This window comes from Dreissena polymorpha, chromosome 7, assembly GCF_020536995.1.
Source record: "Dreissena polymorpha isolate Duluth1 chromosome 7, UMN_Dpol_1.0, whole genome shotgun sequence".
In the NCBI taxonomy this organism is placed as follows: Eukaryota; Metazoa; Mollusca; class Bivalvia; order Myida; family Dreissenidae; genus Dreissena; species Dreissena polymorpha.
Genome location: NC_068361.1, coordinates 110,096,979 through 110,115,414, shown reverse-complemented (window position 1 = coordinate 110,115,414; position 18,436 = coordinate 110,096,979). Strand labels below are relative to the sequence as shown.

Here is an 18,436-nt window from a genome sequence, read left to right as displayed (position 1 = left end):
CGCACTTTCTACCAGATTTTTCACACAAGTTTATTTACTTTCCTCAGCTCACAAAAAACACGTCATTCCCCTTGCACCACCGCCTGCACATATGCTGGTTCTAGTCAAATCTCTGCGCTTAGGTTGTTTTATTATTCTACGAGACCGTTTTTATTTGGGACCGTTTTCTCTTGTTGCACGACTGGTGTTTTGCCACAAAACTGATGACGTTATACACATTTGTCTGTCAGTTTGCCAATCTGTTTACAAAATAATCTAAATTTCTGTGAATTGTGAATTAATTGATACTTTTAAGGTATGCCAAATGATGACATCTAAAGTGCTGCATGTTTTTCATGTTCAAACATTTGTGTGTGATTTGCGTCGGTTGATAGTTGTCTCTTTGGTCGATATTTAATCGAATCTTAGGCTAAGTCACTTTTACTAAAAGTTTTAGTCAGATTTTACTTAATATATGTATCTATAGAACATTGGTTTAAATAAACTATATGATTCCCAATCGAATCTTAAGCAATGATGGCAATTTGACTATGAATTCAAGTGTTGAAGTGGTAACATTTAATGCTTGCACCATTAGCACCAGCGGCAGCATTAGCAGTTCAAGTTTGATAAAGAGAATCCTTGAAACCTAGGCTAACTGTAAATGTTTAGTTTTAACAATGCATTTGTGATGGCCATTGTAACTGACTAACTTGAGCTTGTCAATTCATTGTCCAAGGTTTTTTAGGCTAGCGGGTAGAACATTTTACTTTAAATGATATATAAATCATGGCATTACAGATACAATTTAAATTTTACTAACACGTGCCCAGCCAATTTAGACTGTACCCGAGTTTTATACCTGCCTAAAATTCAATACGTAAAATAAGTAATAAGTAACCAATCGTGCGTGTCGTAATTACAGGTAAAGATAAAACCTAAATCTTCCCATATCAAATAGTCGGTGTACTGCGCACTTTATGTATCTATGTCTATATGTTAAAGAATCGAATTGAATTTAGTAGGGTTGGTATCGTAATTGAATCAAAGCATTTAAAACTGGTTTTCGATGCATCAGATTGAATCGTTGCTCCTCTTGTTCTTACGATTGTCGGAACAAATTGTGTCACATCAGAACACCGGTACATACACCCCAAAAGCAGGACTGTCCCGCCAAGATTGGGACTTCTGGCATGTATGCAGTTGTCAGTAATACTTTAATAAGCAGGACCGGTACCATCCCAGGGCTTACTCTGCCATTTGCCAAATTAGCCAATGGCTACAAATTGACTTATTTGGCTAAAGAAAATTCTATTTGGCTACAACTTTTTCTTTATTAAAACCTTTAAGTAGCCTAAATTATTAAAAAAAATGCCATTCTAGCAAGGCTAATTTGGCTAAAGAAATTTTTGAGCCAGGGAAGCCCTGCAACCCATGCGAATCTGTCGGACCTTGTGTCTGACACAAAAAGCTCCAAAATCTAATTTGATTCAACATGAACACGAAACTATGAATATGTTCAAAAAAAATACGGACTGGTTTATGTTTCTTTGTTTCTTTTACTTCAATAGATTATTTAACTTTAAAATGAAACGTGTTTACCAACTAGTCGAACTGGCTATCTTTGCTGGTGCCGTAACAAGTTCCAAGCGTTATTCTCAGAACCAGTAAAATATTGCACCTTCTTGTGTCAGGACGTAGGCGACACAACACATTTTCAAGTGGTTGAAATTGAATTTTAATGGTTTCAAAGAATTACGAAATTCTCAGATGAAAAAAATTACAGCTCTCGCTCAGAAAATTCATAGTGACTTATGTCTTGATATAAAGCGAATGTTAATACGAAATAAACACTTACCACTTTCATACTGTTATGGCTGGAAAGATAGCATGCAGTAAAAAATTTAACAAAACCTATCCCTGGAGTGAAGGGTGATTGGCGAGGTATCAACTCCCAACATTTTTTTACTCATTACATGTCAAATGACATAATCAAATGGTTTGGTCTTTGAAACAAGAGTGACTGAACAATGCCATTAGCTTTTTGTCAGTCATTGTATAATATGACTTAAATCATACATGCCAGACGTCCTTATCTCGGCGGGACAGTCCCGCTTTTGGGCCCTTTGTCCTGGCGTACGGTCCCGATATGAGACGATTTGTCCCGAACTTCGTAAAAGACGATTTAAGGTCTATAGGTTCCCAATATAATTCGCTATTCAAGCTCTGTTTCGCTAACACTTACCACCGCTAATCCCTTTATTGCCCCCGATTAACAATGCGATTCTACTTCTCGTGTGTACCAGTGTTGTTTTTGACACTTTATCAGCGATTTATCGGCTAATTATTGATTTTTTCAGGCATTCACACACAGTGGTCTTCAAGATAGTGGTCGCTTATTGCTATCGATAGTTGTATTGTAATGAAATAAATGTTGAAAATGTGTTTGTTTTTGTCTTTGTTTGAAACGGTTTACAAAACAGTACTATACTGACTACAGTAAAGGTGGAATGATAGATCGTTTTAGGTGTCCTGCTTTTTGGTCAAATGTCCCGACAATTTTTATGGAATGTCCCGCTTTGGACCTAAAAAATTCTGGCATGTATGCTTAAATGGTTGACTATAATGTTATCTTATTTTGCACAACCAGTGGTTTTTTTTTCACCATTTTGGGAATGGATCTAGGTCCCTTTGGATTTGGAAAATTTGCAGTGTTTTGACTAAAATTGGGAAATTAGTTTGTTGTTGATTATCTAAAAAATGCTTTACTATTGAGAAAACTAGTGTTTTCAGTATTATATTTACTAAGGTTGAACTTATATGGATGGGAGTTGAACATAATTAAAATCTAAAAAACAGAATAAAAATTATTATTATAGTAATAAACTATTTAATATTATTATTCATAAATGTCACTGACAAATAATTAAACTGAATTCTTCTTAATCAAATACTGTACTTCTGAGAGCTTCTCTTTATTTATTCTATTGAGAGCAAGTTAAACATTCAATTAAACACTTGTTTTTGTGTGTGTGTTTTTTTATGCGCCCGGATGGAATGATCAGGGGTATATTGTTTTTGGCCTGTCTGTCTGTCAGTTATTCATTCATTCATTTATTCATTCATTGTGTGTGTCCCAAAACTTTAACCTTGGTCATAACTTTTGAAATATTAAAGATAGCATTTTGAGTGGTGAAAGGTCAGGGTCATCCTTCAAGGTCAAAGGTCAAATATATGGCTTCTTAGCGGCGCAATAGGGGGCATTGTGTTTCTGACTAACTCATCTCTTGTTAATTAATGTTACGTAATTGTATTGTAAACCCTGTGCTGATGTTGACAGCTGCGGTAATTTCAAAATGACCTTTGTTTATGCACTGCGTACGTACATATTAATCCAATAAGACCAGAACCAAAACGCACATGGTTGTCTTGATTCCCTTCGCGGAATGTACTCGTATAGTGATGACGTTGAGTGTATTTCACTTTGAGGAGACAGCAAAAATCTTTGGATACTTTCGGTATCAACAAATGCAACCAATACAAAAGCATTTTACATTATTGGAGTCTTCATTAATAATTCGGTAAATTCTAACTTTTGCCTTGAAACTTTTCTGAAAATAGCTTATGAAATATAAGAATCATTTTGGGATTTCCAAATTATCATCGGAAATAGGCAAGGACCGACGGTATTTCTTAAAGACTGATATAAATATAACACCCCTTTGAAGTTGAAACAACATAATGTCAATGGTTATGTAAACAGTGGTGTAAGGCCTCCCCTAAAAAAAATATATTTAATATTTAGACATCTGAAGAGGTCTTGTCAGCATTACAAAAACTGTTTGCAAAGCTTCTTTAGCTAGCAGAATTCAAGTGCCATTAAAATAGAAATATATCAAAACTTTTTATGGGTAAAGTTTACTTTATATATTTATTTAATGTTCTTAAATCGTATTCCCATTACCTTTTAGTCTTAATAACAACCCACAAGAATTTCCTGCAAGTTAACACATGTATCGTTAGTCCACAGACACATTTTGTGTCGGTGTTCATGTTTGGTACTCTTACGTAAGGCCAGTAGGAGATATGTTTTCACAACACGATTTGTCAGTGTTATTTGGTCTAACTATGTATATCTTTGTCTGCCCATGCCATTAGCCTGTCAGTATAATTTGTTTTAATGTTATTTGGGCCTGTCAGTGTTGTTTGTGCTAACAATATCTTGGCCTGTAACAGTCATTTTGTTCTTAAGAAATCTCATCTTGTCAGTGTTATTTGTTCTAATGATCTCTTGGTCTGTCAGTGTCATTTGTTCTATTGATATCTCAGCCTGTCAGTGTCATTTGTTTTTATAATATCTAAGCCCATCATTGTCATTTGTTCTAATGATATCTAAGCCCGGCATTGTCATTCATTCTTATGGTATCATAGTCAGTCATTGTCATTTGTTCTTATGATATCTCAGCCTGTCAGAGTCATTTGTTCTAATAATATATAAGCCTATCATTGTTATTTGTTCATATCATATCAAGGCATGTCAATTTCATTTGTTCTAATGATATCTTGGCCTGTCAGTGTCATTTGTTTAAACGATATTTCGGCCCATCAGTGCTATTGTTTTAATGATATCTGGGTCTGTCAATGCCATTGTTTTGTGATGTCTTGGCTTGTCAGTGTCATTTGTTCTAATGATATCTTGCCCGTCTTTGTCATTTGTTGTAATGATATCTTGGCCCCTCAGTGTCATTTTTTCAAATGATATCTTGGCCTTTAAGTATGTTTTTTATGCCCCCCTTCGAAGAAGAGGGGGTATATTGTTTTGAACATGTCCGTCGGTCGGTCCGTCCACCAGATGGTTTCCGGATGATAACTCAAGAATGCTTACCCCTAGGATCATTAAACTTCAAAGGAACATTGATCATGACTAGCAGATGACCCCTATTGATTGTCAGGTCAAAGGTCAAGGTCACAGTGACTCGAAACAGTAAAATGGTTTCCGAATGATAACTCAAGAATGCTTACGCCTAGGATCATGAAACTTCATAGGTTCATTGATAATGACTGGCAGATAACCCCTATTGATTTTCAGGTCACTAGGTCAAAGGTCAAGGTCACAGTGACTCGAAATAGTAAAATGGTTTTCGGATGATAACTCAAGAATGCTTGCGGCTAGGATCATGAAACGTCATAGGTACATTGATCATGACTGGCAGATGACCCCTATTAATTTTCAGGTCAGTAGGTCAAAAGTCAAGTTCACAGTGACTCGAAACAGCAAAATGGTTTCCTGATGATAACTCAAGAATTATTAGGCCTAGGATCATGAAACTTCATAGGTACCTTGATCATGACTGGCAGATGACCCCTATTGATTTTCAGGTCACTAGGACAAAGGTCAAGGTCACATTGACACAACGTATTCACACAAGGCTGCCACTACAACTGACAGCTCATATGGGGGGCATGCATGTTTTACAAACAGCCCTTGTTTATATCTTGGCATGTCAGTTTCATTAATTTTGTTCTAATGATTTGTTATGCTGCGTTTACACTATGTTCCCAGCGACCACAGCAATCACGTTTCGGGCCAACGTGAAGGAAACGGGATGAACGTGAGGCAACATAGGGGAACGGTATAGCAAAATGTGACACAACAAGGTTGCCAAGGTTGCCGTGCCAAAATTTTAAACTATAAAAAAAATTGCGACTGCAGCCACGGGGGAAATGAGAAACGTGATAGAACTTTGTAAACGCAACCAAACTTGACAGTACAAAGCAGGCCGTAACAGAACCCGAAAAGGGTCTGTACTTTGACGGGAATCCTATTCATTCTTCGACATGTTAAGTTTCTATCAAGTTTTGTTACGTTTTGTCAAGATTACCACGGTAAGCTAGGATAATTGACAGCCATTTCACTATGTGTTTATTCCGACCCGTTATGGTGTATTGCGTTTTGCAGGCAGGTGCGTTACGGCCAGTTGAGTTGTTGTACAGTCTGACATGATTCGCGCGGTCTGAATATGAGTATATAAAAGCTGTGCTATTCAGGAAAATTTCAGTCCTCACACTCGATCAGTATAATGCCACCAAGAAAGCGCTGAACAAAGGCTCCCCGCGCTGCAAAGGACGCTCAAGCTGAGGAGCAACCTGAAAGTCTATGCCTACCACCGCACGATCAAGAAGAGCCCACTGCTCCTGTTGATCCGCCCCTTACAAATGAGGAAGAAGACGCAGAAGGAGGTGCATGTGCTAGGAAGAGAACAACCCCTAGGGTCATAACAAATTTTACTGAAGAAAAATACTTCAGGAACCATATAACAAATTGCTGCCTTACTGCACCGAAACCCATAGGAGAGTGACGAGTAATTGTCCCCTGTAGCCAAATGCCTCAGAGTCAGTGCCAGTTTCAATCCAGGTGTAAGGGCAGAGAGAATCTTCGTATCTTGTCTTGAGATGAATTGAGATATCCTTTAAAGCATCTTGTCGAATAGTTCTGGGGGCATCTTAAGATAATTCTGAAAGGTGTTGATATCTGCGTTGTGGAGTTCCCTTGTTAGAAATGCATCAAAGTGCCCTTGCTGCTGACTTCTAGCTTCCCATAGCCATGGACAAACCCACAGGGACCTTGGCCTCCTTCTTCGTCTTTTCCCGGACGTTTGTGATTTTTTCAGCTCTTTACAACGCAAAGATTTTATTTATGCTGCAAATAAGCAGGCAAACACAAAATTATTCTCGTCGTTAACATCCATGTCACTGGAATTATTTTGTTATAATAAATACTGTTGCATGAGAGTTTTCTTCTATACCGAGAGCACAATCGTGCCCGAAACCTCTCGGATGTCCATGTTTGATCCGCACAGTACCTTGACAGAAAGTGACAAATGAATGACAAACATGTACAACGTACAGACCTGCATGACAAACGCAAACAACATTCAGAAACTTAACAGAACGCATCTTACCTTGAAGCAAAATTTATACATCTAGGGCAGAGAGTGGATGAAAACTTAGCGCACCCTCGAAGGGCCACGTTTTGCATCGACGGCACGTCACGGGTACCTTGATAAACCGTGAGGAAACTTAGCACAACCTAGCAAACCTTGGATTAAAGGTCAAAAATTGCAACAATCACACAGCGTGATATGTTTCGGACAAACGGGACTGCTGTGGCTGCCAGGAACATAATGTAAACGCAGCATTAGCCAGTCTTTGTAATTTGTTCTAGTGTTATCTTAGCCTGTCATTGTCATTTGTTCTAATGATATCTTGGCCTGTAAGTGTCATTTGTTCTAATGATATCATAGCCTGTCAGCGTAATTTGTTCCAATGATGTCTTGGCCTGTCAGTGTCATTTTTTCTAATGATGTCTTAGCTTGTCAGTGTAATTTGTTCCAATGATATCTTGGCCTGTTAATCTCATTTGTTCTAATGATATCTTAGCCTGTCAGTGTAATTTGTTCTAATGATATCTTAGCCTGTAATTGTCATTTTTTCTAATGATATCTTAGCCCGTCATTGTCATTTGTTCTAATGATATATTGACCAGTCATTTTCATATGTTCTAAATATATATTGGCCTGTCAGTGTCATTTGTTCCAATGATATCTTGGCCTGTCAGGTTCATTTGTTGTAATGATATCTCAGTATGTCAGTGTCATTTGTTTTTACAATATCTCAGCCGAGTTTGAAGATGGTTCCAGTTCATTGAAAACATGTCTGCCAAGGGGCCAACAAATTTCCATAGATTAGACCATTTGAAGCTCTAGAAGTCACATTTTAAAATTTGCTTGTAAAATTGAAAACTGTGTTCTTTTGATATCATTGCTGAGTTGGAAAATGATTTTGGATGCATTCAGATCATGGCTTCTAAGGACGTTATCTTTATTGATATTTTGCTCATGCTATGATTCCTCGTTTTTCAAGGTGAACAATTGCTTTAGAAAAAATTCACTTATCTGGTTCTAAAAGTTCTAGTTTTAATACACGGTGAAGAGTCTGTGTAAATTCTTTAAAGGGGTTTCAATATTATCTTCTCGTGAGGTGATACGAAAATCATCTTTCGGTAAATATTTATAGACAGATTATTTGCTACTAAAAAACGAGTAATTGCAATTTGCCTTCATAAAAAAGCACAATCTGAGGTCTATAGAAATCATTAAATCGTTAAACAAACATGGTCAATAATATCTGAAATGTACATGAGTAAACTAAAGCTTTCAGTAATCTGATGGGAAATTATCATACAATAGAAGTATGAGCAATGCAATCATTTCATATTGGACATGCCCATGTACATGTATCATCTGTGCCATATGTTATTATTCTCAAGCTGTTGACAACTGTTTCCAGTGCAATATGCTTGTATCTTCAGCAGTGTTGACATTACCAGTACATCAATTGTGCTTGTCAGCAGGAACCCCTGTATTTACATTTATTGATAAATGAGTGCCTCAATATGATAAACAGGATATTGTTTCCTGTTTAGCAGTATGAAAACAAAAGATGTTATTAATAATTATCTTCATCTAAAATAGTACTTACCGGTAACCATACTGCAACTTTACAAGGTATTGTTATTTCATAGGTATGTAAGAAAAATGTATTTGTTAAATACAAGGCCATTGTTTGTATATAACTTAAGGCTCAATTGCCTTGGAATTGAAACATTGAAAGCAATACAATGTCATAACTTTGTGTTCATTTATTTTCCAGGATTCAGAAACCATGCAACCATCACTCTTCTAGAATTCGTGACTGTAAATAAGAAAGGCTACAAGACAGTTGAGATCACATTTGAAAATTGCACATCTACATGTATCTGGATTCTGCATTAACAAACCATTGCATGCAGTCAGTGAGTGAATTTCAATTATCACACTGCATGCAGACCTATTGTTAAGCCTGGATTTAGACAATTGATCACATTTGTAAAATGCTGTCATTGGATAAGAGGGAAATATAATACATGACATCTTTTACTACCAATTTCAGTTCTTGATGTTTAATAACTATGACTGGAACAAGACTATGGGTCGATTGATGTAAAAGTATCATAACATGTACCCAGTCTTCTTAATTACTTAGATTATGTATTTCACCAACTGGACACTGGATTGTACATGTTTTATTGATTGTCATTGTGATTAACCTTAGAATGTCGAGACTTGTATAGATGTAAATGTGGTTTTACTATTTGGAAAATGTGTTGTGTTGTGTGATTTTCCAGAAATACAGCAAATACAAATGAAAAAGTAAGTCTTGATTTAAATTAACCAGACTACAAACATCCTTGGAGACTTATAAACCAGTCTGAGGACTATTTTTTATTTCTTTCGTTAGCCTGCGTTTTCTTTTATAAAATAGGATGTGCAAGTTAATGTATTATCTTGATTTGGATTTAAATATGTCACAAGAATGGATAGATTTTGTGAAGTTTCTTTTGGATTTTATTAGTCAGTGATAACAAGTGCAGAATTTTCTTTACTCTAAGGAAAGTCACAGGAACTACATCTACAAAATGAAGATTGTGGATTGGTGAATGAGAATGGTTGCCATGACTAGTTTTGTTGTTGCCATGGGGAGACAACTTGGCGTGCTGATATTTTTTGCTAGCTCAGGTGAGTCACATGTTGTATGTTTAAAATAATTTTATGTGTTTTGATATGATTTGATAAATGAGCAGCACTGAAACAATGTTATTGTGTACCTATACTTTCTGTCACCAAGTTAAAATAGGTGTTCAAATGAATCACCTTGGACATCTGACTGTCCATCTGTCTTTAGACATCAATATGACCGAATACTCTTATTCTTTTTCAAAGTACAACATTACACTTTCATGCATTGGTTTTAACCCCTTCCCGGTTACAATCACAGTGAAAATGGCGCTGTGCAAACAGCATAAAACCAGAACAGCCTGCGAGTAACTCGCAGTCTGTTCAGGTTTTATGCTGTTTGCTGCTCATGAGTATCTTAGGGTAAGAAACGAAGACTTCAAAACTTGAATCTAGTAAAAAAGGTCTTTAATTAAATGTAACTTTCTAAGGGACTTCACATGCGTCAAAATAGGTATCTACCTGGTAAAGGGTTAATTAATGATCATATGAAGAGGGGCATGATACTGGCCTTGTGACTATTTGATATAATTTTCGTTATGGTGCAAATGCGAATATTTTAGTATCAATTTTAGGCATTTTATGCCATCCTGAGGAAACAGTTGTAAATAAATTTATGTTAAACAAATGATTCTTTCAAACCTCCTTGTCTCGATTGAGAAATTCAGATTAAGAGTCCAAAAAGTGCACAAGTTGTCATGTCAATAAAAGAACTGTATCAAATCAATGAAAGAACTGTTTTTTCCCTACTGCCCCATGTAAATATTCTATAATTGAATCATGAGATATAGAGTGGCTTGTTTTAAGAAGTACATATATATATATATAACTTAAATGCACTTTAATGTATTTTATAGCAAGAAAAGTTTACATAAATTCAATATCCTGCGCATAATTAAAGAAAACAAGATGAGTGCATATAATGTGGGAAATTACAATAAAGTCATTACAAATTGTTAAATGGTAAAACCAGTGAAGTGTGAGGCATAAATGCAAGTACATCTTTATTTAACATGCACCAAAAAAGCATGCTTCATTGTTTAACAGCCATATAAGAAAGATATTTGATGCATAAACTAGAGTCAAGGTTTTCATTTGTTGTATGTTTATTTTGTATGGGTCATTTGCAATGTTTATCTATAAATTGCCCAGGGAAACGCTGGATTCATGTAGACAGACTATTTATGGGCGGGTCTGGTGCAAAACTAGTGTATTTGATAAAGAAATGTGATGCAGGTAATGCTTTAATTATGAAGCAACTATTTACCTGTGATTGTGATGATATCAGAGCAAGAGCTAAAGTGGAATATATCTGGGAGCTGCTCTATGCTCCAGGTCAACCTAAAAAGGGTGACAATCTTTAAGTTAAAAACTTAAAAAAGTTGAAACTTGTTTATTTTAGCTTGTTTGTACATACAGCCTTAGGCTTATTAAGATACTCTCAAGTTTGTTCCATGGGTAAAACCAGTGCCAGCGGTACTTGGTGTCTTATGAGAAAACCTTGAGAACATTCCCATATTGTGTATTAAATTGGCGACCCCCAGATTATTATGAAGAGACCACATCCACTACTCCTTCACACCCAATGTTGTAGGTGTATATAGTTCTGTGATTATTCGCTGGCAAATGAAAAGATTTAGAATTATTAAAAACAGTAATTAAATGTGTTAAGACTACACAAGTCCTTGGAATTAGGAAATTATTAGGAAATGTCTAGTGTTGTCTAGCTTTACAACATGCACAGTTTTAGTAGATTCCTTTACCTTTTGTGATCATATACAGGCATTTCCCCAGGATTTTTGGCCAGCCAAGGCAGCACAGAAAAGGGTTGGTGAGGATGGGTGGGGGTCATTAATTTTCACATGTACATTTTTTTATAATTGCTACATGTTCTAGATAAAAATCTTAACTACTTTAGAGCTATTAAAAAACATTATTGTTAATTATGTACTTATTTACTCAAATTATTCATTAGGGTCATATATTACAATATTAAATAACATACAGAAAGACTTGATCGGAAAAACAAGTGCCGCGTCGAAATTGATTTTGAAGTTCAGGCACAGCGAGACCGCTGTGCATAGAACTGCCTGCAAAAAAGCCTGATAAATCTTCCCTAGATTATAATTTGAGTGATAATCTTCTAATCATTGCTTATTCTGAGGTACATGTATGTTTAAAGAAAATATTGAAAAAGTGTATAAAGACGTTAAGCTGCTCAAAATAATTTAATCATAAGCATGATACTTGATATTATTTGACACATCATGTATGGTATTTCTGGTTTTTAGCTCGGCTATTTTCGGAGAAAATCCGAGGTATTGTCATAGCCAGCTCGTAGTGACGTAAGCCATCCGCCGGCGTCGTGCAAAAACCTTTACATTGGCTCTAAAATCAAAGTGCTTCCACTGACAACTTTGAATCTTCATATGTAGATGCACCTTGATGAGTTCTACATGCCACACCCATTTTTGGGTCACTAGGTCAAAGGTCAAGGTCACTGTGACCTCCCAAAAAAAATAATTCTGACAAGCTTTCATTTATTCAAAACTGCAAACGCAGCCGAGCGTTGGCACCTGTTATGCGGTGCTCTTGTCTAATCTTCTTAATCATTTTTTTTAAGTCAAAACAACAATTTATTTCCTTAAAGACACCTATTTATTTCAACCTTGTTGAATGTTGGTAGCCTGAGGAAAAACGATCCCTTTCTTCACAGTTCTTGTTGTCTGTGGCACTTAAATATATTGAGAATTTATTCAACAGCATGTCTGCCACCACAAGACAGCTTTAATGTGTCTGGAATAAAGGTTTTACGGATTTATCTTTTCCTTGGCTTAAACTTATAATGATGTATTTGATGTCAATGTAGAGAGAAATGTGGTTCCTTAATGATTACTATACTCTCAAATGTCATGCATTCGCAGCATTCAGCTTTTATTCAAGTATTTATTTCAGTCTATTAAGTGTAATTTTTGGGGGATAGATTTTATCAAGGGCTGAATGTAGCAATATAGGTTTGTTACCAGAGTAGTTAAATGTGATTTTAAACTCAGACAATTATAAAGTGCATTATAGTCTTCAAGCAATAATGATACCATTAGTTTGTGGTTAAACTGTTGATCTCCATAAACAACACCAATCTATAACTAAGCGGCTAGCTTGCTCAGTAGAGGGCTGGACTACAAATTATGTGACTGCATTCCTTACAAGTACACATATGACTGTCCATTCTAAAACATTGAGATATAGACTAGAACTCCAGCTAGGGGGCTTTTTGTTCAATTTAAAAAATCATGCAGACGTCTTGCCTGTTTTGTAGAGGTTTTGATAGACAGTTTATATATTTTGCAAAAGTTTGTTCTAAACTTTAACATTAGCTTTCAGGCCCTTCACCATGATGTTGTAATTGCAAATGGGCAAGGGCCCTTAGTTATTATTGCTATTCCATTTTTATGCCCCCCTTCGAAGAAGAGGGGGTATATTGCTTTGCTCATGTTGGTCTGTCGGTCCGTCCACCAGGTGGTTTCCGAAGATAACTCAAGAACGCTTGGGCCTAGGATCATGAAACTTCATAGGTACATTGATCATGACTCGCAGATGACCCCTATTGATTTTGATGTCACTAGGTCAAAGGTCAAGGTCACGGTGACCCGAAATAGAAAAATGTTTTCCGGATGATAACTCAAGAACGCTTAGGCCTAGGATCATGAAACTTGATAGGTAGATTGATTGTGACTCGCAGATGACCCCTATTGATTTTCAGGTCAGTAGGTCAAAGGTCAAGGTCACAGTGACCCAAAATAGTTAAATGGTTTCCGGATGATAACTCTAGAACGCTTAGGCCTAGGATCATGAAACTTGATAGGTAGATTGATCATGACTCGCAGATGACCCCTATTGATTTTCAGGTCACTAGGTCAAGGTCACAGTGACCCGAAATAGTAAAATGGTTTCCGGATGATAACTCAAGAACGCTTATGCCTAGGATCATGAAACTTCGTAGGTAGATTGATAATGGCTGGCAGATGACCCCTATTGATTTTCAGGTCACTAGGTCAAAGGTCAAGGTCATGGTGACCCGAAATAGTAAAATAGTTTCCGGATGATAACTCAAGAACACTTATGCCTAGGATCATGAAACTTCATAGGTACATTGATCATGACCCGCAGATGACCCCTATTGATTTTCAGGTCACTAGGTCAAAGGTCAAGGTCACAGTGACAAAAAACATATTCACAAAATGGCTGTCACTACAACGGAGAGCCCATATGGGGGACATGCATGTTTTACAAACAGCCCTTGTTGTAATTTCATTTTTCATAGATTTCTTCATAAATTACAAATTTTAGAAAGCGGAAAAAGATAATATTTCGACTTAAAAGCACAAGGGAACCCATATTTGGAAATTCAGGCACAGTGGAACGCCTGATTGGGAAATTCAGGCACAGCGGCACCCCTGATTGGGAAATTCAGGCATAGTGGCACCCCTGATTGGGAAATTCAGGCATAGTGGCACCCCTGATTGGAAAATTCAGGCACAGTGGCACCCCTGATTGGGAAATTCAGGCACAGTGGCAGCCCTTATTTGGACATTCAGGCACAGTGGCACCCCTGATAGGGAAATTCAGGCATAGTGGCACCCCTGATTGGAAAATTTAGGCACAGTGGCACCCCTGAATGGGAAATTCAGACACAGTGGCACCCCTTATTGGGAAATTCAGGCATAGTGGCACCCCTGTGTGGGAATATTCAGGCATAGTGGCGCCACTGATTGGGAAATTCAAGCACAGAGGCACCCCTGATTTAGAAATTCAGGCACAGTGGCACCCCTGATTGGGAAATTCAGGCACAGTGGCATCCCTGAATGGGAAATTCATGCACATTAGCCGCCCTGATTGGAAAATTTAGGCATAGTGGCAACCTTGATTTGGAAATTCTGGCACAGTGGCTGCCCTGATTGAGAAATTCAGGCACAGTGGCGGTCCTGATTGGGAAATTCAGGCACTGGGAAGCCCTGATTGGAAAATTCATGTACAGTGACAGCCCTGATTGGAAAATTCAGGCCCAGTGACAGCCCTGATTGAAAATTCAGGTACAGTGACAGCCCTGATTGGAAAATTCAGGTACAGTGACAGCCCTGATTGGAAAATTTAGGCACTTTGGCAGCCCTGATTGGGCAATTCAGGCACAGTGGCAGCTCTGATTTGGAAATCCAGGCACGGTGGCAGCCCTGAATGGGAAATTTAGGCACAGTGGTAGCCCTGATTGGGAAATTTAGGCACAGTGGCACCCCTGATTGGGAAATTCAGGTGAGAAATTCAGGCACAGTGTCACCCCTGATTGGGAAATTCAGGCACAGTGACACCCATGATTGGGGAATTCAGGTGAGAAATTCATGCACAGTGGCACCCCTGATTGGGGAATTCAGGCACAGTAGCGCCCCTGATTGAGGAATTCAGGCACGGTAGCACCCCTGATTAAGGAATTCAGGCACAATGGCACCCCTGATTGGGAAATTCAAGCACGGTGGCAGCCCTGATTGGGAATTTCAGGCACAGTGGCACCTCTGATTGGGGAATTCAGGCACAGTTGCAGCCCTGAATGGGAAATTCAGGCACAGTGGCAGCCCTGATTGGGAAATTCAGGCACAGTGACACCCCTGATTTGGGAATTCAGGCACAGTGGCAGCCATGATTGGAAAATTCAGGCACAGTGGCATCCCTGATTGGGTAATTCAGGCACAGTGATACCCCTGATTGGGGATTTCAGGCACAGTTGCAGCCCTGAATGGGAAATTCAGGCACAGTGGCAGCCCTGATTGGGAAATTCAGGCACAGTGGCAGCCCTGATTGGGGAATTCAGGCACAGTGGCAGCCCTGAATGGGAAATTCAGGCACAGTGGCAGCCCTGTTTGAGAAATTCAGGCACAGTGGCAGTCCTGATTGGGGAATTCAGTCATAGTGGAAGCCCTGATTGGGTAATTCAGGCACAGTGGTACCTCTAATTGGGGATTTCAGGCACAGTTGCAGCCCTGAATGGGAAATTCAGGCAGAGTGTCAGCCCTGATTGGGAAATTCAGGCACAGTGGCAGTCCTGATTGGGGAACTCAGGCATAGTGGCAGCCCTGAATGGGAAATTCAGGCACAGTAGCACCCTTGATTGAGGAATTCAGGCACAGTGGCAGCCCTGAATGGGAAATTCAGGCACAGTGGCAGCCCTGTTTGGGAAATTCAGGCACAGTGGCAGTCCTGATTGGGGAATTCAGGCATAGTGGCAGCCCTGAATGGGAAATTCAGGCACAGTGGCACCCCTAATTGGGGAATTCGGGCACAGTGGCACCCTGATTGCGGAATTCAGGCACAGTAGCACCCCTGATTGAGGAATTCAGGCACATTGACACCCCTGATTGGGAAATTCAAGCACAGTTGCAGCCCTGATTGGGAAATTCAGGCACAGTGGCACCTCTGATTTGGTAATTCAGGCACAGTGGTACCCCTGATTGGGGAATTCAGGCACAGTTGCAGCCCTGATTGGGAAATTCAGGCACAGTTGCAGCCCTGAATGGGAAATTCAGGCACAGTGGCAGCCCTGATTGGGAAATTCAGACACAATGACACCCCTGATTTGGGAAATCAGGCACAGTGGCAGCCATGATTTGGAAATTCAGGCACAGTGGCACCCCTGATTGGGTAATTCAGGCACAGTGGTACCCCTGAATGGGAAATTCAGGCACAGTGTCAGCCCTGATTGGGAAATTCAGGCACAGTGACACCCCTGATTGGGGAATTTAGGCACAGTGGCAGCCCTGAATGGGAAATTCAGGCACAGTGGCAGCCCCTATTGGGAAATTCGGGCATAGAGGCAGCACTGTGATGATAGGCCCTTGAGAAAGGCCTGGATTTACATGACAATGTTTAGCTCGACTCTTTGCAGAATAACTCAAAATGTCACACATGACCCTTGCTCTGGTTAATTTAAATGTGAAACATCAACATATCACTGATTCTACTACAGGTATTCAACTGAAATGTCAAAGTGTTTGGGGCCATTGTTTGAGTTAACTGACCATGTTCCATAGCTCTGACCTGCAATTTACATGTAGCAGAATTTTGCCCCCTTTTATTGTAATATTTTGGCTAAAGTCTGCATGCAACAACTCCATATCTGTATATCTACTACAAATATTGAACAAAAACTAAACACATGTTGTCAGGGTCTTGATGAGAATGTACTTACCATGACCAATAACTGTGACCAGCTTTTTAGCTTGATATGCATTCTGTATATAAGTCTGGTATGTTGTGTGTGCAACAAGTACATATTTCTGTAATCAGTAAAGAACTACTCAATATTTCCTTTTCAGGATAGAGATGTTGTGCTGAAATTGTGTGTGTATGAATATGTAGGTGACATGCTGATCTAGAGCAAGATCACTGTTACTTACTATATACTATCAAAGTATTTGTATCATATTTGATTGGCAGACTTCATATATATAATTTTGAAATATTATTCACCCCGAATGAAACCATAATTCTTATTTTTGTTAAACCATTAAATAATGTTCTTGGCAATTTTTGAAACAGGTTGTGCTAACACGCAATGTAATTCATGTCCTATCTATGATTCTGAAATAGGATTCAGCTAAAATGCAAATTTATCAAAAGCAATTACCGCCAAAGTGTCAAGGAAGTTATGCGGCCTAATTATTTCACAAATATTCACGTGCTTTTTATTCCCAAGTCAAATCATGCCAGAAAACTATTCATAGACTTAGAGAAATATTCTTGCTGGTATTATTGTTTCTTGCTGGTATTATTATTTCTTGCTGGTATTATTATTGAATTCTTCACTGGAATTCAAGCCAGAAGTCAAATAGCCGGAAGTGTCACTTAAATACGGTACTGGGAGGAGCTGTTTGGGTAAAATTTAATTGTTCATGAAAAAACTGCAGATTTTTAGCAAACTTCTTCTTTTTTTTAGCTCATCTATTTTTTGAAAAAAAATTATGAGCTATTGTCATCACCTTGGCGTCGGCGTCGGCGTCCGGTTAAGTTTTGCGTTTAGGTCCACTTTTCTCAGAAAGTATCAATGCTATTGCATTCAAACTTGGTACACTTACTTACTATCATGAGGGGACTGGGCAGGCAAAGTTAGATAACTCTGGCGTGCATTTTGACTGAATTATGTGCCCTTTTTATACTTAGAAAATTTAAAATTTTGGTTAAGTTTTGCGTTTAGGTCCACTTTTTTCAGAAAGTATCAATGCTATTGCATTCAAACTTGGTACACTTACTTACTATCATAAGGGGACTGGGCAGGCAAAGTTAGATAAATCTGGCGTGCATTTTGACAGAATTATGTGCCCTTTTTATACTTAGAAAATTGAAAATTTTGGTTAAGTTTTGTGTTAAGGTCCATTTTATTCCTTAAGTATCAAAGCTATTGCTTTCATACTTGCAACACTTACTAACTACCGTAAGTGGACTGTGCAGGCAAAGTTATGTAACTCTGACTGGCATTTGGACGGAATTATGGGCCCTTTATACTTAGAAAATTGAAAGTTTGGTTAAGTTTTGTGTTTTGGTCCACTTTACCCCTAAAGTATCATAGATATTGCTTTCATACTTGGAACACTCGCAAACTATCATAAGGGTACAGTAAAAGGACAAGTTGCATAACTCTGGATGTCATTTTTACGGAATTATGGCCCTTTTTTGACTTAGTAACTTTGAATATATGGTTAAATTTTGTGTTTCGATCCACTTTACTTCTTAAGTATCAAGGCTATTGCTTTCAAACTTCAAATACTTTCATGCTATCATGAGGTTACTGTACCTGG

General features: G+C 38.2%; 1 protein-coding gene across 2 annotated transcripts in view; it reads left to right on the top strand.

Annotated features, from left to right (window-relative positions):
- Window positions 1-214: 214 nt before the first annotated feature.
- Window positions 215-18,436, top strand: part of LOC127838470 (dyslexia-associated protein KIAA0319-like protein) — an 87,971-nt gene continuing 69,749 nt past the window's right edge. For both annotated transcript variants that reach the window (XM_052366253.1, XM_052366254.1), the window contains exons 1-3: window positions 215-295; window positions 8,692-8,833; window positions 9,470-9,596. In XM_052366253.1, coding sequence (XP_052222213.1) covers window positions 9,518-9,596 — 79 coding nt within the window. In that variant the 5' untranslated portion in view covers window positions 215-295; window positions 8,692-8,833; window positions 9,470-9,517. The remainder of the gene's footprint in view (window positions 296-8,691; window positions 8,834-9,469; window positions 9,597-18,436) is intronic.